We start from the raw sequence: 26,970 nt of genomic DNA, 5'->3' as shown, positions 1-26,970 counted from the left end.
AATTGTACGTTTATATGTAAAGCACATTTTTCTGTGCAAAATCAAGTTCATTCAAGCACATACATATAAAACTTGTATTTACACTATAAACATGAATATACTCTTTTAATACTTTTATCTGTTTAATTTTCAAAGAATCTTATTCATCTGGCAGTTAAGGAAACGAGGTCTTTTGTATTTGATGGAGGAATGGGATAGATATACGGCTACATCAGTTATGCATTAATATATATAATATTGCAGCAAAGCTGCTACAGATATTTAAATATTTGTAGACATAACACATCAATTAACATAACATCTTCCAACATAATTTTCTAAAAGACGAGACAATTTTCGATAGTTTACAATAAACAGGTGCGCTTGTGCTTCTATTTTTCATAACAGATAAATAGAAATATTTATTGCACATTAGAGACTATAAAGATACTCGTATATAACAATAAAGGAATACATTAATTTCTGCTTGTTTATGTGCCACATTCCATAAAGCTTCTAAGTGTATTGTTTTTTATAACAAAAGCTTGTCTTTCTTAACAAATTATTTTCCAAAACATAAGCATCATTTTACCTGCATAATAGTTATAGACAAATGCAATAAACATTTAAATACGTTTCGTAAGTGTCATTTAATCTACATGGGAACAACAATTAGGATTATGTAATGTTGCCAGAATAATATTAAAATCTTTACATTTGCATTCACTCCAAAATATAAATAAGCGTGAAAATAAAAGTTCTTGGGGAATGATGTAATCGTAGCTTCTGGCGAAAAATTTAATTTGAAAGAACCAGCAGAAAAGAGAATTAATATCCTAAATCTGTCATATTAGGGAAAAATTAATTATCTGGCATCAAAGTGAAATCCTACAGATTTATTATTTAATAATTTTAACAATGTATTATTTACTTATCAAAAATAATTTAAAAATTCTCCGGAAGAAGTTTTTTTTTTCACTTTTTTGTATTCTGCATCGGGCTTTCTAAGGGCTTGCATTAAAACACAATTATGTTTACATCTTAAGGCACACATTTCTTGAAACTCAAATAAATCATGATTTTTTATAAAGGAAGGTATTAAAATGTTCTTAATTCTGATATTACGTCATTTTTCCATAAGTAATTTACTTTCGTGCTTATTAGTAAAATAATTGCTTTTAAAATATGTACTGCCTTTGTTTAATTTTTTTACCCCGCTTTTTAGTTACGAAACCCTTTTTTTTTTGGTATTTTTCAACCACAATTTTTATAAGTATCCAAGAATACAGTAAACTTGCATTTGTTACATATTGATTTAATTTTTATTTTGTCTCAATTTGACTATCGGCATATTTCCAAACTAGAATTTTAACGCATCGAATGATTGTCCATACGTGTGACAATTCTGTTAAAATGTTTGAAGCTGTTTTAAACAAGAAACGTGTCATCTTAAGTTTTCACCTAGCTTTTTTTTTTCTTTCGTTTTATTGTTCGCTAACATGATCTCTTTTCTAATCAAAATTGTTTTTTTTTAAACCCTTTTGTTCTACATTTTTTTCCAGATCGAGCAAAAGTTGAAATGTTTGATAAAGGTTTATTTTAGTTTGTTCCCAAATTACACGAAATTCACATTTTGTCCATATTTGTTACCGATCACACTTTTATAGGGTCTGGTAAGGTCATAAAATCGGAGGTTTTCAACTTAGGTGGATAATAAATACAATAAATTCTTTAAACACTTCAACTTTTTTTATTGTTATTTTACATTGCATTATTAATGAACACGGTACATTGAATTTCAGGAAAAAAAATATTGATTTAAGTAGTTTTATACCACTTTCATTTCCCTATGTATTTATGACCATTTTACCCCATGGGTTGGGGGAAAGTGGTCATAGCATGGGGTAAAGTGGTCATAGTTCAAAATAGATGCAAAACCGTTACAAATAACCATAATATTTGTATATTTCGGTTTTTTGTAAAGTTACAAGTATATTCACGAGTATATGCGGGTATACACGAGTATATACGCGCCGTGTAAACATGAGTATACATGTTCATATATAAGTAGATACATGTATACATCAGATACATGCATGTACAGACCTACTCAAGTATATACACAGGTGCATATAAGCATGTATACGTGATTGCCTACAGTATACGTGTCTACACGAGTATATACGTGTCACGTGTATGTACGAGTATATAAGCGTATAAACGAATATCATATGCGTGTATGCACTTGTGTCTCCAGTATATACATGCATACCTGAGTATATGCGTGTATAGTAGACGGATATACGCGTATAAAAGAGTACATACATACACACATATACGGGTATACACGAATTATTTCGTGGATATATCCAGTGCGTATTTGTACATGTCTACTCACGTACATACATATGGAAGCAATGAGCATATACGTATGTTTACGTGCAAACACGATAATGTACCAGTATAGACATATATACGTACATTTAGAGTATATCTGTACATATATGTGTACACGGGTATATCGCCTAATATACATGCATGCTTACAGAGTGAATCCAAGCTCAGGGGCAAAAATCAAAGGGGTGTGCGAGGGGAGGATAACAAGCAAAGAATCATAATGAACTTATGGTCGCTGACGCGCTACATGCACACTAAGCCAGAAACTGATGGATGCAAAACAGGTCACAAATGTGTTACACAAAGATGATTTTACGCAACATTTTACTTTTTAAGAAATATTTAGAGCATATGTTAAAAGTTACGGCCTGTTGTAGCTCTGATACACGCATCACAACAAAGGCACAACGACTGATGAAAGTTTTTCAAAAGTATCATTATTGCAACAGAGATTGCTTTGTGATTGCGACGCATGTATTACAGCAGCCGGCCACAAGTTTCAACAATCACTTTAAAACTTTTTTAAGACCTAAAATGTTGTGTAAAATTGTCTTTTTGTAATACATTTGTGACCTGTTTTTCATCCCTCAGTTTCTGTCTTTGCGTGCATGTAGCGCGTCAGCGTTGTGTTTGTGACCATATTTTTTTATGATTTTTTCTTCCTCTCCTCCCCTCTTACACCTTTTAAGAATTTGCCTAAGAGTGCCTTGTGTGTAAATGTTTATTCGAGTTTCGAGTCTATATATATTTCAAGTATACGTGTCTACCTAAGTATATAAATGTTCGTATATGTACGAGTACAAGTGGGTATATACGTGTATAGTCGAACCTTTATAGATAAAAAATACTTGCAGATACCCATATATTACGCCTTTATTGGTGCAGTTATGTGAATACGTATATATACGAGCCTACACGAGTATATGCGTATGCATTCGCATATACTCGTATATTTAACCCTGTTTACTGTAAAAGCAATATATATTAAGTTAAAATTAATATTTCATTTATGTCTTCCTCATGCTTAAAGATTTAGTGACTTTACAAAAACAATATTCGTTAAGCCTAATGTTATGACCACTTTACCCCATCTTACTTAAATTGTTCTAAAAAATTATCCAAAATAGATTCAGCTAACTGCCAATGAGTAAGAGTTCTTGAGACATGTAGGAAGCTTCCTGTACAGTCAATATGTTCATAATTCTAACAAACAAAATTTTCCAAGGAAGTTAAAAGAGGTGTTTAGATTTTTAAATTTTTCATATTCACACAAAATATTTTATTTTACCAAATAAAATTTTTCCAATTGTGAAATTTTGTATTCAAAATATAGTTTCTAACTGCCCTATCCTAAAATAAAATTTTCACATTCATTCGAACATTTCTTTCTAAGTTATAGCCATTTATTTGATGTATGATCACTTTACCCCATTGACCACTTTCCCCCACCAGACCCTAAACCTGTTAAAATAATGGAAACATTCCAACTAACTCGCTGTAGGGAAAATCAATTTTTTAAATGTTGTGCAAGTAACTATTTATAATTGGCACCCCAATTTCTGTGATTTTGATACTTTGACACATTAATAAAATTACTACTCGGTCGTAAAACACTAATTTGCATAGTATTTGTGAAAAACAACTGAAATTAGAGTCTACCTGTGCCTTATTGTTAAATTAAATGCATTTGAATGGAGTTTTGTATTATGCATGAAATGTAATTGAGGTTCTGGTCCAAAATGAAATTAAAATAGAAATAACATAGAATGACGATAAATTTAGTTTGAAAATTTTATCGTCAAAATATTGTGAACATAATTTTAACTTTCAATACAAACGAAGCTATAATCGGAAATGCAAACGACAAAAATGTAAAGTAAACGCATAAAATACAAGCAGTACATTGAATAAAAAACATAGAGTAAAACGAAAAATCAATACAGTCAATTTATTATCAAGCGTTTTAAGATATATTTTTTTAACTTTCATTATTTTTTTAGCTCTGATGTAACGGAATGCTTTCTTCTCTAAACAAATGATAAGAAAATGTTAGAATATCTTTTTAGAATAGTATTTTTTGAGGAAGAAAGTTTGGGAATAATAAATGGGGATAACAATAAAAACCAAATATAAAATTTCCCTAAATATATAAAAGCGACAGCACGAAAACAAGTAAATGTTTTATTTGTAGATTCGATGACCAAGATAGATGACATCCCAATTTTGGCAAAATATTTTCCTATTAACTGAATAATGGAACAAGATTAACAGCCTTAAGTAAGTGTCAAACTTGAAGGATTGGGCGCCAGTGCTGACCATTCTACACATTATAGCAATTCATTGGAGCTGTAGAGTTTTCTTGAAAGAACATTGGGAAATAATACTAACAAACTGTACGAGCTAAAACGTCTGTAATTTTGGAATTTTTAGTAGCTCTCCGTGTTTCATTTCCACCAATATGTTGTATTTTGTAATAAATTGAAATTGAGGAATCATATTAATGCTCTCATTAAGAATTAAGAATTAAAAGTATGAGAAATACTGAATGTTTGAACTACTGTATGAACAGTGAGAGCAATGTAAACACGCTTGAAATATATTGAACACTTCCGAATTTGCAATTCTTATACGTTCTACAAAAATAATAATAGTAATAATAGTAATAAAAATTGCCCAAGAAATCATGTTTCACATGTAAAATCATTTAAAATGTTTAACCATAACAAAATAAGGTATCCCCGCAGCAAAATCAAAGTAGAAGGCTTTAAATTCAGGAAGTTATATAAATCCTCTAGAAAAAGTTTAAAATGTGTAAGGGGAAAACGATAATTTCTAAAACGGACTTGATCTTAATCGCAGATCGTTTCATACTAATAACATTTTGTACCCTCAACATTTCAAATTATTTAAATGCTTGTTGCATCAAGTATATGAGGAATATTTTTGTCTTATACTAAATGGTTGCATTTAGTATGCAAATAAAGTCGTAATAACTTTAAGATTTATGAGTTTTAAATTACCACTGTTTGGTTAATACTCTTCCTAATAGAAGCAAAATTTTCCTGTCAAATTTTATGTTCTCTTGCTTTTCATTTGTTTTTTAAATGTATATTCACATATAATTTACCGGAAAAAAATGGTCGTGTATTTTTTGAAGTAACTTTGAGCACATTTGTTTGCTGAATTTTATTAGCTTTTAAATAAAAAATGAGGAAAGAGGCAGTTGCGTTTTAAAGTTTAATAAAAACGACTAAATTTTCCTTTCTTCAAGAATTGTCTTTAATATGTATGTACTCACAAGCAGTTGTTCGTTTCTATTTCTGCCTACTTTACAAACAATGGATATATTTTAAAAAGAAGTTCAAGTGTAAAACCAGAAAATTTATTTCTAGAAACGTATTTCATTTCAGAGTTAAAGAGGCTGTTCTGAAACTAGTTTTCCATAGTTCACGTCTTCTAAATTGCGAAGAAATTGTGTTACGCTCTCTTTAAAAGATTCCCATTAAAATTTTTTGATTATATTCAAACCGTTATGAAAGTAATGAGAGCTTTAATTTGCGGTTCTACAAAAATATCCAGTTTTAGATTTTCCTAACTGGTCTCAAGGAGTTTTATTTCAATATTGGATGTTAGCAACACTTTTATTCGTTTCATTAACAAATATTTTCAATCATCCAAGTTTGGTGCCCAAAAGAGGAAGAGATACGTATGTAGGATTCACTAATGGTTAAGAGTTTGAGCTTTTGTGTAAAGGTAGAAATTTATTTTAGTACGTTGCTTTTTGGCAAAACAACTTTTGCAGTATCTGCTATCCGCATAAAAAAAAAGAAAAAAAAAAAAGCTTTTCCATATATTACCACCTAACAAGTTATATAACCTCTATTGTCAAATTCTGTTGATATCTTTGATTTGCAAACTCTTTATGTTGACATACATCTTTATCTGGACTATATAGCCAATAAAAAGTTAATGCCCTTTATTTTAACTTCAGTTTAGAGAATTTTTAAGCAGGTTCTATTGATAAGTACGTTCAACGTAATTCGAAAGTTAAACTAAAAGTTTTTTTTTTTTTTTTGGGGGGGGGGGGGGCAGACAATTATTTGAAGAGAAAGACTTATCAACTTGTAATAAATTTGGTATCTAAGACAAATATTACTTTGATACTTTTTGTAATATCTCAAGCGAAAACAAATTTTAAAACAATAACATAAAAAACTACTTTTAAAAAGGTTCTTTTGAATATTAAATGAGCAAAAATATAGTTAGATGATACAGTGTGGTGTCATGAATACACTGCTCAAAACAATTAAAGGGTATTGTAAGTTTTTGTACAAAAAAACAGGAATTAACAAATTTTTTTTTGCATAGAACAGAAGAAGGGAGTTAAAAATGCAAATTCTCTTAATTTCAAGCACTGCAGTATGCAAGTTTTGAGTTTGACGTCGAAAACGACGTTTCAGTGGCGGCGAAGGAGATTTCGTTCTTAACTTATTGTAAGACAAAGCAGAAAATAATGATCGACATTCAGTAAGCGCGTTGTTTCGATGAATGCGATGTCTCACGGAAGTCATTTAACAAAATCAGAAGCTTCTAAAGTGGTTGTCAGGCTAGAGGGAAGCCAAAAACAAGCCGAGGCAAAAGAAGTTATTGGAGTTTTGCAAAGTGTGATTTCTATGAGATGGAAACGGTTTTTAGAGAGTGGAAATGCTGGCAGGGTTAAATCAGGACAAGATCGCAGACGGTCAACAACGCTCAACGAAGATCGTTAGCTAGCTTTAAACGGCTCCGAGACACCGAAGTATGAATGCCACCCCACTACAACGACACTTTCGCTCGGGTACTGGTACCCACAATTTTGGCACAAACTGTCCGAAATCACCTTCACGTGTAAGTCTGTATGCTCGTCGACCAATAGTCTGTGTCACATTAGTTGCGAGACACCGTCGCGATAAAGGGAGTATGTAACAGATCATGTGAATTGGAGAAGAAATGGATGGAACATTATTTTTTTCTCTGATGAGTCCCGTTTTTGTCTTTATCTATATAATGGCGTATTTTCATCTGGAGGAAGCTTAGCACTACAAACAATACAGCTTTCGCGCCCGAAAATTTCAGATTTGGTGATGGTGGTGTGATGGTGCATGCTGGCATCTCCATTGATGGGCGCACCGATCTGCATGTCATTCCGAATGAAACTCTGACATGTCGTCAAAGTAGGAATGAGATCCTCACACTTATTGTATTCCCTTACCTTGCAGCAATTGGAGGTGACTTCATGTTAGTGGACGAAAATTGCAGACCACATCGTTCTTACTTGATGAATGATTTTATTTGGCGGAAGGAATCATACGAATAGAATGACCAGCGTGTTCTCCAGATATGAACCCAATAGAACATGTTTGGGACATTCTAGGCAACGAGGTTTTGGACGCCTACCACCTCCCCAAACTCTCCAAGAACCGGAAAGAGTGCTTCAGGAGGAGTGGGGCAGAACGCCTCATCCCCTCATTAATAGCCTCATTAATTCCATGCCTCAGAGGTGTTTTACATTGCTGGCCGTCCGGGGTTACCATACCCCTTACTGAAACCGATTTTTTTTAAGAAAACCCCATTTTTTTATAGCTTTTCTTCTACTCACAAAGTGCGTTTTTTTTCCCTTTTGTACCCAAAAGTTGAAAAAGAAAAATATATTTTTTCCTGCCATGCAAATGTAATTTTTGTCCCAAATTGTTAACTAACGCCTTTCGATAATGTATCAATCATCCCAAAAGATCTCCAGGTTCAAAATCAACCCACAACCTCAATATCCTTTAGTTGTTTTGAGCCGTAGGTAGTATTGAAGTTCCGTTTTAAATTTCGTCCGTGCCATTTTAGCTTTTTTTGAATGTTTTGGTAAAATCGATGTTAATCAAAGGCCAAAGATTTATACTGCGATGTTGAAAAGTTCAACATTTAACTAAATAACATATTATTATTATTATTATTATTATTATTATTATTATAAGTTTTGAAAAAATAAAGGATACTTGACAGTTTAAAACTTAAACTGAAAAGGAAGCATTGCATTTAATTGTTTGGATATTGCTTTTTGTGTTTATTAATTGCTTAATCAATGGTTCTTGCTCTCATTTAATTATTTAACGAAATAGTTTTCCTCGTCTAACAAACTAAGCATTTTCCGACTACAAAATAATTAATGGCTCACCTAATGTCATAAAGCAAGCGAGTGAAAAATGAACAAATAATTAACTACAAGGTCCTTAATGGTTTTTGGCGTTCAGTTTGAGAGTTCGTGTTTCATTTATTATGCATTAGTAACATGTTGAATATCATGAGCAAAAACTAAACACAAAAAGTGAGAAGAAAAATCTCCTTTGAATCTATGTAACCTCTTTTCAAATAATTATATTAAATGTAATTGCATTTTAGTAGAAAAACAAAGATATGGAAATCACTTTTAAAGATAAACAATTTAAATATATATTTTCAAAACCATTGCATGAAGAAACTATGATTTAAAATAAATTAACTGCATAAACTACGCTTTTCACATCTTCGGTTAGTGTTGCATCTTAAAAACAAAGTATAAAAATGGAGAAAAACACTCAATGTTTTTTTCAACATAAATATAAAGTATTTTTTTCATACACAAATAATAATCTACCTTTTTCGAATACAAAAATATAGAAATCAATATTTACTAGCACATGTTTTGATTTCTTACTCTTCAGAGGCACTACACATGGGAGTGACATAGATAATAAATTTAGAAGGCGCAAGAGATGCAATTGTTAAAAAAATGGAACTTTCGTTCGTTTTTTAGAGAAAAGCAAAGATTGAAGTAGGAAAGTAAAGAAAACATCTGAAACAAAAGGTTAGTATGGGATATATTGTTTTTCTTGTTGATACATAATTCGTATCTGCAATATTTTTCAATGTTTTTATTTCTCTTTTTCTGTACTTCTATCACAAATCATAACGATCATACCTTAATTTTAAAAGAGATCGCTTATCAATTCATTAGCAAATTTAATAAAGGCCATTAAGAAAATGGTAAATATTTACCTATAAAATAATGTTTCACGTCAAACATATATTTTTTTTCAATAAAATAAAAAGAGCGATTAGTGAGATTTGTTTAAAATAAAACAAAAAAAAAGATTCTCTTTATTTCATTCAAGCTTACAATTCGTTGATATAGTTACTTATAACTAGCTGCATTGTTCGACGCAGTACGGTTTGCCTTGAAAAAAAGTCAAGTGACACGCGTTAAACAAACTTACTTCGCGAAAAGAGAAAAAGATGTAGTGCAATATTTCCTGTTAGAATAATAACAACAATCCTTAAAAATCATCATTAAAACTTAGGGATTAGTTCCTCTAGATTCCCATTTGAAAAAGAAAACTTCGTATAAGAAATTAACTGTCCTCTAACTTTCTCCATTTCTATCAGATTGTACCTGGTACGTGGTTTTTCTCCTAAATAAATAAGGATAAATATAGCTAAAAGCATCAGTAAAATCAAGGCCAGAGAGACAGAAATCCTTAGACACTGTAAATCCTCATTAGAATAGTCGTCAAAAATCTTTAGTGCAATCTCGACATTAGTTTCCTAACCATCCATTCCTTAATATTCCCATCAAAAAAAAGGAAAGCAAACCGTAAAAAATCCCATTAGATTAAGGACAATAGCCCTCAAAACTCTACATGAGAAAAATAGGGACATTCCCTAAATTTCTCCGTTAGAAAAAGGGTCACAGTTTTTTGAATAACGTCAACAGTCCCTAAAATATTTATTTGAGTAAGGCAAAAAGTTTCAGCACCCAATTTTGGATAAGAAAAAAGTTCAAAATAACATCAAAAGTCTCTCTTTTAAATTCCATTAAAATTCTTATAGTCAAATTAAATATAGCTTCAAAAAAAACTCCCTGTAAACAAGTTCTGTAAAATTCCCCATTAGAATAAGAACGTCAGTCACTTGAAGCATCAATCATTATTAAACAACGTTAAGGGCAAACCTAAAAGCCGCGATTACATTAAAGTCAATACTAAAAGTGTCCATTAATGCTACTAAAAATCTTAATTACCTTCAGTCGGTAGTAGAGAAAATTAAGAAATCGCGAAGTAATAACCAAACGGCGAAATTTTTAAATCATACCCCAACATAAAAAGCGTCAAAGCAAATGGGAGAAACGTATTTGATCACTCAAGCGAAAAAGGGAACAGATGATTTAACGCAATGATTGTTTTATGCTAATTGATGAGTTCACGCAGACGCTAAATATCCAATTTCAAAGGGTTTTTATGACATAAAAATGTTTATATCATTTTATTAATGGTAAATTTAGGCCCTTGGAATTTTAAAATCCGTCGGACAAAATTCCTCAAAGGGGGTACTTTCACGGGCTTTCACTAAAATCGAGGCAAAACTCATAATGTACGGTACTTTTTCAGCTTTCGAAAAAGGCACTACGACCCTCCCCGGATGCAGAAGTACCTCCCAGCCAAATTTGGTTGAAATAAAACATGAACTGGATTTGTAAAGGAAAAATACACACACATATATTCTCTGTTTTATTTATGTGGACTAGATGCGTCGCCTACCCTTGCAAGACCTACCTTTAAAATAAAAGATATGTCATGTGTGGCTCATGTTCAACAATCTGGCTTAAATAAGAGAAATAAAATTGCGTAGCATTTCTTTTTAGAATAATGGCAACAGTACCTTAAAATCCAGATATGAATTTTGACATTGATCCATAAAAAATCGCATTCCAAAGAGGAAATTTCGTAAAAGAAAATACCAATGCCAATTACCATTAGAATGTTTCTGGCGTTCATGGGGTACCTTCATTGTTGCAGCGATTCTTGGCGGGGAAAAAATGAGGCACGTGAGCCGTGAGGCACGTGCTTTTCTCCTGAATAAAAGAAGACAATAATACTAAAAGGGTCCTAAAAATTAAGGCAACAGTTCTATAATAACGTCAACAAACGAACGTCTCCTAATTAGAGTTAGGACAACATCCCCCCCCCCCCCGAAAATAAAATGTAAATTTTAAAAATTAGTCCCTAAAACTCTATATTGAGTGAGGCCACCAGTCCTTGGAGATCACCAGTAGAGTAAGAACAACATTCCACAAAAAATCACATTAGAATTAGGACAATATTCCCCCAAACTCTAAAGAATAAAAAGAAAAACGGTCTTTAAAATTCAATATTATTATAAGGACATGAATTTTTAAAAGCCCCTCTTAGAATAAGGGACACAGTTTTCAAATAACATCAATAATACTTCCATTAATATATATATATATATATATATATATATATATATATATATATATATATATATATATATATATATATATATATATATATATATATATATATATATATATATATATATATATATATATATATATATATATATATATATATATATATATATATATATATGTGTGTGTGTGTGTGTGTGTGTGTGTGTGTGTGTGGAAAATAGCTTCAAAAACTCTCCTTTTGAATTAATTCTCTAAGTGTCTCAAATAAAATAACGACGTTGGTCATTCAAAATTCAATACAGCATCAATTGTTTTGAAATATCGTAAAAGTTAAGTCTTAAAGTCCCGATTTTATTAAAGTCAGTAGTGAAAGTTTCTATATAGTGCTCCCTATAGTATCAAAAAATCCTCGATTATTTTCTCCGTCAGTACAATAAAAAATATAACTGGCGAAGAAATAAATATGAGAAAGTTTTAAATCCTACAATTACATTAAAAGTCTAAAATTAAGAGCAATAATTTTATTTGTTCACGCTCAAGTAAAAAATATAACAACAGATAATTTGATAAAATGATGACTTTTTAACGCTAATTAATAAGCTCGCACAGACGATAAACATGTAATTTAAAAGTGATTTTTTTCTCAACCAGGAAAAATTTTATTATTACTTCTTAATTTTCAATAAACCTGGAGTTTTCAATACCTTCAGAATGAAATATTCCCCGAGGATATTTTAATGGATATCCAATGAAACTAAAATCAAGACGACACGATTACTATTTCGGGTGAAAAATAAGAGTAAAAAAACCTTTTGAGTGCAAAAACTAAAACTCAAGCTTTTTTTTTTTTTTTTTTTGACGTTCGACCCCCTTTTCCTTCCCTCAGACAAATTTGGTAGAGATCCGACGCAAATTAGAGTTCTATAAGGAAAATACATAAACACATATAATTATACAATTAATTTATATGTATAATTATATGTGTTTTGTCACGATAATCAGCCGAATCGGATACAATGCATCTTTGTTACTGAAAACTAAGAAACACTATTTAATTTACTCGTAGATACGTGTTAAATGTTTTGTAATGTTTTCATTTTGTCATGGGCACTTTGTTTCCTTCTTGGTGAAGAAGCTTTAATCAGGGCAAGATTTTTTCTGGGCTAGATCGATATACTATGTTATGATAAAAGTTTTCTTCAACTACTTTTTTTTCATTTGAAAATGATTATTTCATGCCATTCGTTGAGGTATGACGGGTGAAAATTTCTTCTAAATTTTAACGCAGCAATTGCCTGTTTGGTGATATTTCGATAGTTAAAATTTATAATACTAACTTCAGTGGATTAACATATAACTTCAGTAGATGGCATTCACTGTTGATCATTTTTACGTTTCTTAACTTCCCCTAAAACGAGTCTTACCAGCAAAACAGCTAAGTACCGGACACAGTTCAGCCTCGTTGAAGTAAAGCATGTCAAATACTACCAGAAAATATTATCAAATTATCACGCCATGGAGCATGTTTCATTGCTGATTACTCGATCATCAGCGTTATTTCATCAGCATTACTCGATCATTCGCTAATATATATATATGAGGAATTTCTTTCAACAGTTTGCGTCTATTAAATTTCATCGTCTTAAAGCAGATCGAAGCTCGCGATCTAAAAGTGTTGCTACATAATTTACTCTTTCTCATAGTTGAGAACTAAACGTAGCAGTTACAGGGCAGACTGACAAGCAAAAGCTCTCTATTATTAAAGAAAATGGTCATTAAAAAAGTTAAAAAGAAATAATTCTTAAGTTCAAAAATCCGTGGCTCTACAATTTTTTGAAAAGAATTTTTCTTCGAGCAGTTTATTAAAATTGTCAAAAAACAAAACCGATTAAAATCTGAAATTGACGGGACAAATAAATTATTTTCGCCGCTTAGAGCTAATATTTGAAAAAAGAAATGCGAAACCCGAGAGCAAATTGAGTAAACATTTACTTCTATAAAATAAATATTCCATCATAAATAGGTACAAGTGTTTCTCATGATATAGTGTATTAAAATAAATTTTTAAAAAATGAAAAAAAAAGTTTCTTTCAAAACATTAATAGTGTGTTTGTGCGTTGGTATTTAGCTAAAAAACGTTATTTGCACATGCAAACCAGCAGTCTTTTTACAAACAAAATCATTCCGAAACAAGAAGATCCGCCTGGAACTAACCGAGCCTACTTTTCCGCATACCAACATCTGCTTTCTAGAATTCGATAAATATTCTTTTAGTAACCTTGACCCTAAATTAGGTCAAATATACTCTTTTAACCTTTAAAGTTGAGTTAAATAAAAAACTATGCCTCCAAAAAAGAAATTTAATGAAATAGATACGCAAAAAATAAAATAGAAGCACCTTTAAATAATGCAAAAGCAGCTCATATATTAGACTTTCCACAAAAAAAAAAAAAAAAAAAAATTAACTGTTTCACAAAAAAAAAAAAAAAAAATCAAAACAAAAATCACATCAAAACAAACGTTTTTATCTGTTAAAAGCATTTGCAGCTCTTTCTTTAAACAAAAATAAAGTTCATCAGATTTTAATCAAAAATTAAAAAGGATAATATCTTTAAAAAAGAAGTTCACCTAAATAAATATATAGTTTTCATAAAAAATAAAATAATACTTTCTCTCCGTTAAAAAATTAAACACTCAGAATTTCCTTTTATTTTTTGTTACCAATTTGTCATGAGGAAAAAATAATAACTAAAACTTAAAAACGAAAATAAAGACCCATCGCCTTAACAGTCATTATTTCCACGAGTCCGGAGTCAAAGAGAAAACGATCGACTCCGGCTCTGACTAAGTAAACCCCGGAGTAAACCTAAAACTTAAATCCTCTGACTCCGGCTGCGACTTCTTTGCACAAAATCAGTTCCGATTCTGACTCCACAGGACAAGGAGTGTACTTGGAGGAAGGAAAAACCGACTCTGACTCATTTACCTCAAAATCAATAAAAAAAATCTACGTTTTGAATTAATTTAATTTTAATTCAGTCATATTTATCTTTGACTTGCATAAATCACAATAGATTGTACTTCGTTTTTTTTTTTTTTTTTTTTTTTAAATAACTGTTTCCTATTTCTTGGAACGTTTTCAGAATAAGCTACAAATCCTAAAAGATCGTTCACAAATAATGTTTTTTTTACGAATCACACTGAACAATTTGGGGATTAACAATTGATACTACATATTCTATTTCATCATTTTTTCGCATTAGAGATGCATATTTTGTTGTTTGACATCAGTTTTAAATCTTAGAAAGCTACATGTTTGACATAATTTCAACCTCAAGTAATCCAGAAAATATTGACTTAATGATTGAAAATCGATGCTTGGCTCGTTTAGTTCTGGATGGAACTTCATGTTTCAGGTCAAGATTTGATCATGTAATTTCCTACGTGATGAAAAAAGCGTATTTTTACTTGCTAAAATAGTTTCCAATGAATAATTGATACTTCCGCTCTCTGAATGCATGCGTAGATAAATCAATAATTCCGAGTAGAGGCGTTGATTTTTCATTCACATTTATCGTTATGTTTGAGATGAAGTTTCAATGCGTGGCTTTTATAGTGATAGTAATTGTAACTAATGTACTCATACAGTTTTGCACATTGGTAACTTCGGGTACATAATTTTTACCTTAAAATAACAAAACGAAATAAAAAGCAATAAGCTGTTTGATTTGCGATTTCTTTGAACTAACAACAAATATCCTTGAATTATTTTACCTAATAGAAGATACAAAATTCGTTTTATATTTTTGGAAGACACAAATAGAAAATATAGTACAGGAAAATGTTTTTTAAAGTACAGTATATATAACTATTTGCACAAAATGGACTTTTTTTTTAAAGCTTTATAAAGTTGATTTTAAAAAAAAAGTGTATTCCAACAAGATTGTAAATTTTTATTTAAACATTGATTTTTAATCCAGCAATTTTTTATTCTTTATGTTCAGCCATAGCAATCGTTTTATAGAAAAGTATAAAGGGTATTTTAGGCTTATACGTCCTGCCAGATTAAACGCAACCAGTTATTACTTTTCATGATTTCCCTCCACACAGTGTGTTGGTGGGCATTTTTCAGAGGCAGTGGTGTAGGCAGAGGCGCTTCGCACGCCCTTGCACATAGGGATTGCGCGACCCTCATCTTAGTATTCCTGACCATGGGCTCCAGGGTGCTAGGCATATGTTCCGGTTAGGTGGTCAGCCGAACGCAGAACCCACAGGGTTTAGTTCCCAAGCATTCTTGGTGCCCAAAGACAACAGTTACCATTAAAAAATGACCAATTCTCGATGGCGACGTAAGAGAGAATATGTATAGTGAAAGTTATGTTAATGAATGGTAAATCTCTCTTTTCTTTTTTAATGTACATTGTATTTTATTCAATTATTTTTTTACTTTATTTTTTTATGTTCTTTATTTGATTTAAAACAAAAAAAAGGTAAAAAAAGAAAGTTCAAAAAACTGAAATTGAATAATATTTGTGTAATATTATTCAGTTAATAATTGTAAAGGCTGTTATATAATTTAAGTGCGACGAAAATTATAAACGAAAAAATGCGAAACCCATTTTGGAGTCTCTCACTAAACTAATGGACAGCATGAAAAAACAAAAGTAATTACTCAGCCCAAATGGCTTTTGTTCAAAAATCAGAAGCAATTCATTCTTTTGTGTTTTAGTAAAATATCATTTTTCATTTAACTTAAACTTAGTAAAAACCTAACAGGTCTTGCTTAAAATATTACTTTTGTTCCCACATCTTAAGAGGATCCAGAATATTTCATTAACGTTGTGTAATTAAATCTTTGAATAAAATTTATCTGCTATTACTTTTTCTAGGAAACAGATATTGCTTAGGGCATGAACGTTTCTTACGAGCTTAAATCTGTCTTTTAAGCTAATAGAACTCCTTTCTTTCTTTGTAGAGTTTCTTTTGTTTTGTTTTGTTTTTTCACCAAACTAACTTAAAAAGATTAAAACTTCATAGCTAAATCCTTAATTATATTCTTTCCATCTATTGTAACTCACTGATTGCAAATTAGCATTCATAAAAAGTCTGTTGAAATATGAGAGTAATTTTAGTAAACAATAAATTTTATTTCTATTCCATTTAATTGAAGATTTTCTACTGTTTAAAGAACAACGAGAAGAAATGTGAAACTTTTGATGCAGCTTCTTAATCAATTGCTACTGCGCTAAAATCATAAGTGACTTTTGATAATTTTTCAGAAGTGCATTCTCAAAGTTTAGTTTTGCGTAAAAATGAAATTTTTACTCAAAACTAAAAAGTCTCAGCGTTCTAAGAGTAGCATTTTTACTTCAAAATGTTTTTATTTTCTTTTTCCGCATCCTATTTTTACAAGTTCTAAATTTTAATTTAAAATAAAGAGGGCAAAGATGCGCTTGACTTATATTTTGTGCGTATATCTGAATTTTCAATGCGTGAAATACGTTACGTGGAATACGTTGCGTGGAATACGTTAATGCGCAGAGGCGTTAAAAGTATCCCTGAAAACAATCTTCACATAATCACCGCAAAATAACAATACTATCAGCAGGGTTCCGCAGCTTTACACAGCTGCCTCTACCCGCTTCAGTGCTATGAATGGACACGCACTGTACTCCAAGGCTTTGTATTCGTTAAACCAATAGCCCCGTTTGGTCAATCATTTTCCGATCACCCTGTATGCATTACCAACACAGTAGGGTTAGCAAAATAGCACTAAGTGTTATCTAACCCACGTTCTTGCTGCTTTCTATCTTTAAAGAAAACAAGTAGTAGTTTTCCTAAGGAAATTAACTAAACACCAATAAAAGTTTGGACAAGAACTAAATTTTCTGCAAAGTTTGTTTTTCAACAATAATAAAATCCCGATTACACTGCAGTCGAAGTCGATTGTAGTTTTCGTAATCCTGATTTATCTTCGGGGTTTAGGAGCGAGCTGTTACAATTGATAAAAGTCTAGGTACAATTCTTAAGGAAGACGACCATAGAGAACTCTGGATTTTCTCTTCAAATCGTAACCTTATATGCAAAAAAATAGACCATCATCGGTGATTCTAGTACAAATATTCTTCAAAAAAAGCGAATAATAAAAGTAATAATAATAATAATAATAACAATAATAATAATAGTAATTATAATAATAACATCAATAATTTTATTTGAACTATTCATTATATTATAGCTCTCAAAACATATATAGCTCTCAAAATACACTTCTAGTTCTTTCACCGAAAAACAAACTATTACCTTCTTAATTATAAAAGGTGGATGTTTAAAACTGGTCTTCAAAAAAAAAAAAACTTAGAATTTTTAAATCAAAATGCAAGAAATTCAATCCAAATTTATAATAACAAAGAAAGGCATACATTTTCTTTATTATAAAAAGTTTTTAAAAAAAACGGAAGAAATAAATTAAATGTATTTCTGACAAAAAGATAGTGATTATGTTTAGACATATGATTGAAACGCTTTTCCGTTACAATGTTTTAAAAATTAATGACATACATGAAATATAAAAAGAGAGAAAAAAAAACTCTTCGAAATAAAATTTTCTTTTACTTTCAATTAGAAATACCATTGACTGAAATTTCAATGAAAACACTTTCTCCTCTACTAAAAAAGGCTGTTTAAGGCATTGAAAATGAATAAAAGAACATGCTATACATGCCGCCTTTTAAAGCAGCATAAATTACACGCAAAAAGGAAGAAAAGTTAAAGTTATCAAACAATCACAATTTTGACAAAAGCTACACGAAAGTGAAAAATTGATATAATGTAATAGCGAATTATTTTCTTTGATAAAGATAGAATTTCCACTTTTTTTAATGGGGGAAAAAACAGGAAAATTTTCTGTTAAAATGTGTCTTTTGTTTATTTGTTTTGACTTTCTTTTCGTGAAGAATAATATTAAAAGTATTTTTGTATTCTGTAGAATGTAAGAAATTAAATTTCTAACATACTTCATTTTAAGGTTTGATAACAATATACCACATGCAGCTTATTAAAAATATTATTATTATGCTTATTAAAAATTAAATATATATGTGGATATGGATTTGACTATATATTTTTTAATTTAGTGCAGCCTTCGAGTGAAAAATGTGAAGCTCAGTTGATGCAGTGGCGTCACTAAGGGGAGGGGGTGAAGGTGGTGCTCCGCTCCGAGGGTTACCCGTCTGGTGGGTGACACCCTAAGTGGAATTGCAAATTTTTTGAAAATTATAAATACTTAAATTCAGAAATTTCGACCCTTTTTATTTCCTTTTACAAAAAAGGAATGTATTCGGGAAAAAATTTTCAATCAAAAATCGACCTTAATTTTCATTTTGCTCACACCCGAATGAATGCTGAGTTTTCTTTCGACTCGACCACACGTGGATAAGTGCCTAAGAACGTATAGACACGCGAAATGTCCATTTTGACGATTCTCGAGTTAGTTACAACGAGTTTTCTCGTGACGTCTGTATGTACGTATGTGCGGATGTATGTCGCATAACTCAAGAACGGTATTCCCTAGAAAAATGAAATTTGGTACGTAGACTCCTAGAGGGGTCTAGTTGTGCACCTTCTCTTTTTGTTGCATTCGGGTGTTTCTAAAGGGGTTTTGTGCCCCTTTTTTGGGGGGAAATCATTGTTAATTTCGATGTAAACTCAAGTGTTGTTAGAATTTTGCGAACCTTTGGCGATATATCGCCAGTTTTTTGGTCGGCAAATTTTGTCGCCAATTTAGCGACAAATTTGGCAATTTTTTTTTTTATCTGGTTGTAATTTGGCCCCTGTAGGTGATATTTAGAGGGTAAACTATTGAATCACATTAAAATTACCAATAATGGAAAAATGACATTAAATTCGAGTAAAAGGAAGTCATGTGAGGCACATTTCAGTTCGTTTTAAATTATATTTACTCTATCAAACGCAGTTGCATCACCACGGGGAAAGGGAAGCGCTTGCGATGTGAAGCACCCTTTGGAGGGGCTGAAACTGAAATGGATCTAATATTTTCAACTTTGCAGAGATAATAATTCAAACTTTTTTTTTGCGTTTGTAAAGGGGGGGGGGGGCAGACAACACAAATCACCGCCTCGAGTGTCATCCATATAGGTACGTCACTAGTTAATGTTCTGGTATTTGGTAAATAAAATAGTTTATTTTTCGTCTTCTAGTAATAATTTTAATTAAAACACAAACTTTCCTCTGTAAATTGTTACTTTATAATTGTATTTGCTTTTAAAATGTAAATATTTTAGAACAGAGATTGTCAATCATTAAGTTTTCCCAACGTAGGGGAGACCGCGGCAGGATGACGAATGCCTTAATTTTTCCGTTTTAAACTAGGTAACTTCATCAACTGCATGCTACTGGCTCTTGTATCCGCTGTTCGTTCAACAATAGTATAGAGACGCTGAAATCGCCATATTTGTGTTAGTTCTTTAGCTCTGATTGTTTACCGTTGCCACGATATAACTTTTATGCATGCGTAAATAAGCTCTGCTGCATTTACATACATGATATACCGTGTCTCTTGAGTATTTATGAGTAACTTTGTTTAAATACTACCCATTACCATTAATATATGTCAATTAATCGCCTTCTGTTATAGCAACGGAGAAGAATCAGTTCAAACAGGCAGTCTGGGGCAAGATGACGGGCAGCAACGCGGGGCAAGATGACGACCTTGCCTATTGCCCGTGTTTCGGAATTTATTAAACTAACTACGTTGTCCACTTTATTAAATTCCTGTAAACGCTATCTGTTTGTCCACGCGACCTTGCGCTTCTCCTCTGGGGCTAAAGGACGCATTGAATGAAGGCAGATATCGTTCGAAAGTGGGTGACCAAGGGCTATTTATAAATTAGTTGACCAAATGACTAGTTCAATGAATTAAACCAAGCAAAGAATCTCCTGCTCTGCTGATTATTGACAATCGTAAATCTCACAAAGCTTTACAGGCTATCTTATATCGTAGTGAAAAAACATTATGGTTGGGTTGCCATTTCACACATCCCATCGTCTCTAGCTCCTGATACGTCATTTTTCTGCCCATTAAAAACCTACTATAGCCAAGTATGTGACAACTTTTTGGTCATTCATCAAGGACAAACTATCACAGAAAAAAAAATGTTGGTGAGCTTTTGAGCACCGCTTACTTCAAAGCAGCTATAGTTGGAAATGCCGATAAAGGGTTTAAAGAATGAGGTATCAAGTCTCATAATTTTCTTGTTTTTTAGCGTACTATGACGTTGTTGGCTCTGAAACTGAATAATAGTGCTAATCCTCAGACCTTGGGAGTAGAAAACCAACATATAAACCCTCCCGACGAAGCAGAAGTTATGGCAAATGCTGATTCCGATACACCAAATAAGCATGCTAGTGTTTTTGATTTCAATGCATTGCGTAAAGCAACACAATGCGAGAAAACAAAAACTGAAGCTCAAATATTCTTACAAGCTCACCCGTCAAAGAAATGTCAGAACAAGGAGCAAAGCGGAAAAAAAAGAATTATTTAAAAAAACAGGGAAAATAAGCTTGTGAAGCTAAAAAGGGAGTAAAAAAAAAAAAACTCAGACCAAATTACTGTAGGTCCAAGTCTATTAGTGTGGGCCCGTATTCATGCCAAGCAATGCAGTTGCATCAAATTCAAAGAATAGTGTTCTAAGATGCCTTGCTTGGAAAGTGGAATTTTGAGACCCTCCAACAGAAGAATGGATCCAGAGCTGTAAAAGCCAAGAGTGGTGGCATGAGGAATGTTCCAATCATGAAAATGGTATTTTTATTTGTGTCTATTTTTAGCTGCAGAACTTAACACTTGAACATTACGCTACAACGCATTACGCTTAATTTGATACTTAGTAAGATGTTAAAACACAGTTATCATTTGTAAAAGTAGGTAACATATTCAAAACATAAAATATGTTCAACCTTTTTCAACGTTGTCATCTTGCCCCTAGGTCAAAGTCATCTTGCCCCAGTACTGGGACAAGATGACGATTAGTTAAGCTTATGAAAAAATAAAAATATCCTTCGTTATTTTTATTTGAAAAAGTAAATGGCAATATATTTAATACTACAAAGGACTACTCTAACAGCTCATGTAAAATTATTTTTTCTATCCTTAAAAATAAATTAATAAACCACGAAAATTAATAGCATAGTCATTGCCCCGGTCTCCCCTACTTTTGAAAATGCAGTTTGTCACGACTCTTCCATAACCGCTTTTCTAAATGATAAGATTTTTTTAAAATATTATTTTGCCTATTTTTAATAGATAAGTGAATTTAAAAAAAACATGCAAGAAATGCGTTTTTTTAAAGTTTTTTTATTTATTTTTAATTAAGATTTTTTTTAACGTAGCCTTTAATTAACTAAAATTACTGAGTAATTTAAAACTTTGGTGCCTAAAAAATTGACTTATTAGTATTCAATAATTCTTACAATTTTGATATAACTTCTATAATATTAGAGGAACATTATGGACTTTTTTAAAGTTGAATAAACGACTAAATATAAATACGTACGAGCAAAATTTTTATTGTACCATGCGTTGTACATACCAGTATATATTGCTGTAAATAGCCACCTATTTTGATTTCAGGCGTTTTGTGGAGGATTTTGAAAAATACTTGATTATTTGTTCAGAAACTTCAAGATTGTAAAAAACTATAAAACCTTAGCTATTTTAACTTAGGATTTCATCCAAAAAGCAAATATTGACTAGCAACATATTGAATAAAAATAATCATATTAGGAACCACTCTATCAAATAGGCAACTTTCAATACATTGTTCAAAAATATGCGTGTGATAATTACTTTAATTATCCATAGCTGTATTAGACTTCGATTCAAGAAGGAGATAGCTCCACTTGTTAAAAACTTTCATGGATAAAAAAAATCCTTGTTGTACAGATACTTTTAAATTTAAATTTTTTACCATAAATTAGAAATTGTATCCTTAAAGCCAATTTTAATGACTTTTTGATTTAATATGTTGATTCCTAGCGTGCAATTAATACTGGAACTGCCCCGTTCTTGTTCTTAATATTTCTACTAATTCAATGAATTGTAAATGATAAGTAATAATCCGAATAACTAAATAAAATTTTGCTCCAGTAGCAACGCAATGAGTCTAGCGGTAAAAACCAATTAGTTTCAAAATACTACATTGAATTATTGAGAAACTAAATTATTTTTCTTGTGAAATGTAGCTTTGTTACACACTTTTTGTTTAATATGATATAGCATTTTAGTTTAATTGTGATGTCAAAAAAAATATTTCTCTTTACATATTTCACTTTATATTTAAATCATAAAGCCTAAATAATCTGGAACCTTTTCCTTTTCACCTCAAGGTCTCCAATTCACCCATTATTTTAAAAATATGTATGTCAATGGATTTTTTAAAAGTTTCTTTAAAATTCTTGAATATATTTCGTACATTATTTGTACAGATTATATTTCGAGTGCTTTTTTTTTTTTTTTTGTGTGATTTTTCTTTTAGGTATATGAAAATTTCAATTAGATTGAGACTCAATTGACGAAATTATTTTCAAAACGACGATGAGTTAGATCTTCAAGTGACGACAAAGACACCTTATTGGGAAGTCACTGTGACCTCCCAAAAATGTCCTTATTCGGGAAATTTTGCCCGACTACTCGGCAAAGATACCACCCCTTGGTTTATTTTGATTCCATTTAAATAGGCAATTCCTAGTTGTTTTGTATGTTTTTACGTTAGTTCCTATGTGAGACTTTTTTTATGCAATCCCTTCCCACCGCATAAAAGAATCTTTTTTAGATGTGTTGCAAAAACAACAAAAATTTTTTTTTTTTTTTTTTTTTTTTTTTTTTTTTTTTTTTTTTTTTTTTTTTTTTTTTTTTTTGCGATTTTTCGTATCCGGTCCCTATATAGCGCATAAGAAACACGTTTGTGTAAAAATGCCTTTTTTCAGAAATCTTGAGCGTATAAAATAAAACTGTTTGAAATAATTGCAAAAATGTTTATAACGATTTTATAATAATTTCCCCAAAACAACCAGTTAATTTTAGATCCAAAAAGGCTTTTTAGATAATAAATATTGACGCCCATTAGTAATAAATAATTTTAAATATTTTATAAAGTTTTTAATTAAATCACATATTGATAGCATATTTTAAAACTAATTTTAAATCAGAATTAAGCAAGCAATTTTAAGAGAAAGGAAATGAAGCTAAAGATTTCACGAAAAACAGCTTCCTTGGAGAAATGCTTTTTCAATATCAAAAAAATGGCAACAAAATACATCATTTTGAAGGGAAACGAGCTGATGTGTGCATCGCATGACTTCCTTTTACTCCAATTTAATGTCATTTCCCCATTACTGACAATTTTAATGTGATTCAAGAGTTTACTCTCCTAATATCAGCAACAGTGGCCAAATTGAAACAGATTTTTTTAAAAAATCGCCAAATTTGTCGCCACGTTGGTGACAAAAACTTGACGATCAAAAGACTGGCGATATATCGCCAAGTGCCCGCCAAATTATAACACCACTTGAGTTTACATCAAAATTAACAATGATTCCCCCCTCCCAAAAAAAGCTCAAAAGAAGCCTTTAATAACACTCGAATACAACCAAAAGGGGAGGTGCACATCTAGACCCCCACTAGGAATGTACATACCAAATTTCAACTTTCTAAGACTTACCGTTCTCGAGTTATGTGACGTACATACGCACATACGCACATCCGCACATACGTACATACAGACGTCACGAGAAAATTCGTTGTAATTAACTCGAGAATAATCATTATGGATATTTCGCGTGTCTATACGTTCTTAGGAACTTATCAACGTGTGGTCGAGTCGAAAAAAAAAACTCAACATTCATTCGGGAGTGAGCAAAATGAAAATTAAGGTCTATTTTTAAGTGAAATTTTTTTCGCGAATACAATACTTTTTTTTTTGTAAAAGGAAGTAAAAAAAAGATAATACGGTCCCAAATATATGTGATACCGCGATAGATATAAACTGGAAAATCTCGTTTTCATCAGTGATTTGCCAAAAATATTCTGTGTTTCATCGATGTCTTTGGTATACGAATGTTGATACTCACCAGATAATGTTGACAATTACCATATTTTGAACTTTGTCACTAACGTGTACACTAATACTAAGACTTCGAAATGAATGTAAGAGAAATATAAAAACTTTCTTCATTGCATTAAAGTATTAACAATAACCTATGAAAATTTTACAGAGAGCATATCACAGTTACATGGGATTAAATATAGTTAAAATTAAATTATAAAACAGCACAGAACAAACATCTGTAATAAAATAAAAATAAATAAATTATAAATTTCTCCTCGTTTGTCTTAAGTAAGCAATATATATTTTACTTCTAAACATCCAAGCTAAAAGCAAATAAAACCACTCGAACAAATGCTTGCAAATAAAAAGGAAATTAGCAAAATACATAAATAAATAAAGCATAAACATAATTTTATGAAAAGTACAAAATTAGAAAACAGTGTTTAGTTTTTCAGCTTATTTTAAGCTGATCGTTTGGTGCCTACATTTTTCTTTCAAATTATTTTATGTCCTATACATATCAACTACTAGTATATATCTGTAACTGAAAATTAGCCTTATTGTACAACCCTGCATATTCGGTTTCCGCTGAAAAATAGCGCGAAAAAAAAAAAAGTCAAATTCCAAAAGTTTCTTCAAAGATCTCAAACACTCATTTTTGCAGATACCGCGCTTTGTCTTCCCACGGCGGTAGTACAGCGCCAACTACTGGTAATTCGCTTTAAAAATTTAAGGTTTATGTCAACATATCTCATTTAATACATTAAAGGTAGATGACATAAAGCTATACTTCTACTTTATAAAATGAGAGCTGTTACTTTCAACAATGCAAAAAACTGCAAATCAGTACTGGTTTTGCTCATGCTTCATTTTAAACTAATAATCCTTGAATAACTAATTAAGGATAATCACTATACTTACTCGTATTTTACTAAAATATCTCCTAGGAGGTCTCTTCACAAACAGGTATCCCTGTTTTACGACATCACCAACAGGAAATGTCACAGGTGGATTGTTCACGTGATCACCAGCCATCACATATCATAAAACATATCGCAAATTGCAATCGAAATGCGTTTATAAAAATTGATACTTAAAACTGCTTCTTCTTCATTGATTACCATATGCTCGTTTCATACTTAAGTCTTTTAGTTCAAAAGTCTTTAATCTTTTATTTAAATGCATATTCAATAAACTGAGTTTTTTCTCTTTAAGTTCAAAACCATGTCATCAGTATTTGTTCAAGAATACGTTCACTCACTGACAGACTTTTTTAAATCTTAATATCATTGTTTAGTATTTTATGATGAAAACATTAAGGCCATTTTCTCATTACTAGATCTTTTAAAAGTTATTTTTTGAAAAACAAGTATTATTCAATAGCATTTTTTTACATATTTTTCTGAAGAATTTTTTTTTTCAACAGTAATAGTCTTGTTATTTCATCACTGCTGACCGTAAAAAAACTATCAGTCACATCTTTAACACATTATTTTGATGCTTTCTCAAATTGGACAAAACATAAAACGAACTTTTTTGTAATATATTTTGTACATTTTACTGCACATAAAACGGATAAAATCAATATGTATGTATTTTATATATTTGTAAATTGAACAGAAAAGACATTACAATTCTTTTTTAATATAAAGGCTTTTAGCTTCATTCATCAAATGCAAATGGAAATCCAAATTCGTGTTGCCAATCAAGAGAACGAAATGCCATACAATTCTTCAGACATTTTTTCAGAGATTTCCTTTTTACAGAAAAATTCAATAGTTTTAACTGCGGATATATTCGAAGTAGCGGTAAAAACCACTCCGACGCAACAGTAAAAATCGTGCAAAAAGTATTGCTTCTCCACGCATTTCTGCTCCAAAGTTTCTCCGGAGAATCATTCCCGGCTCTCGTTTGAGTGGAAGTGCGGAAAATGTGGTGAACAGCTTTCGTTCCATCTCCGGAGTTTCAGGAATCTTGTCGCCAACACTGGATAATTTTCGGAGTGGCGCCAAGGGTAGCGCCATCTACTCATGAAACCAACAATTTAGCCTTTTAACTGTGACTGGATAATTTATCTAAAATATTCTAAAATGCATAGTGTTACAAAGTAATTTTCCCCTTGCTTGGAACGACTAGAAGCTTAATCTTTAGAAACTTAGAGTGGCTTTTCTGGTGGGAATGATAATGGCTACT

At 31.2% G+C, this 26,970-nt stretch overlaps 1 protein-coding gene across 1 annotated transcript in view; it reads right to left on the bottom strand.

Annotated features, from left to right (window-relative positions):
• The window catches only part of LOC129223051 (uncharacterized), a 114,605-nt gene extending 88,793 nt beyond the window's left edge, over positions 1-25,812 (bottom strand). The window contains exon 1 of the mRNA XM_054857615.1: positions 25,699-25,812. Within this exon, the coding sequence (XP_054713590.1) occupies positions 25,699-25,812 (114 nt within the window). The remainder of the gene's footprint in view (positions 1-25,698) is intronic.
• Between the last annotated feature and the right edge of the window lie 1,158 nt (positions 25,813-26,970).

The sequence above is a fragment of the Uloborus diversus genome, chromosome 5, assembly GCF_026930045.1.
Source record: "Uloborus diversus isolate 005 chromosome 5, Udiv.v.3.1, whole genome shotgun sequence".
NCBI classification, from domain to species: Eukaryota; Metazoa; Arthropoda; class Arachnida; order Araneae; family Uloboridae; genus Uloborus; species Uloborus diversus.
Note: the sequence above shows the minus strand (reverse complement) of the source record. Positions and strands in the feature narration are given on the sequence as shown.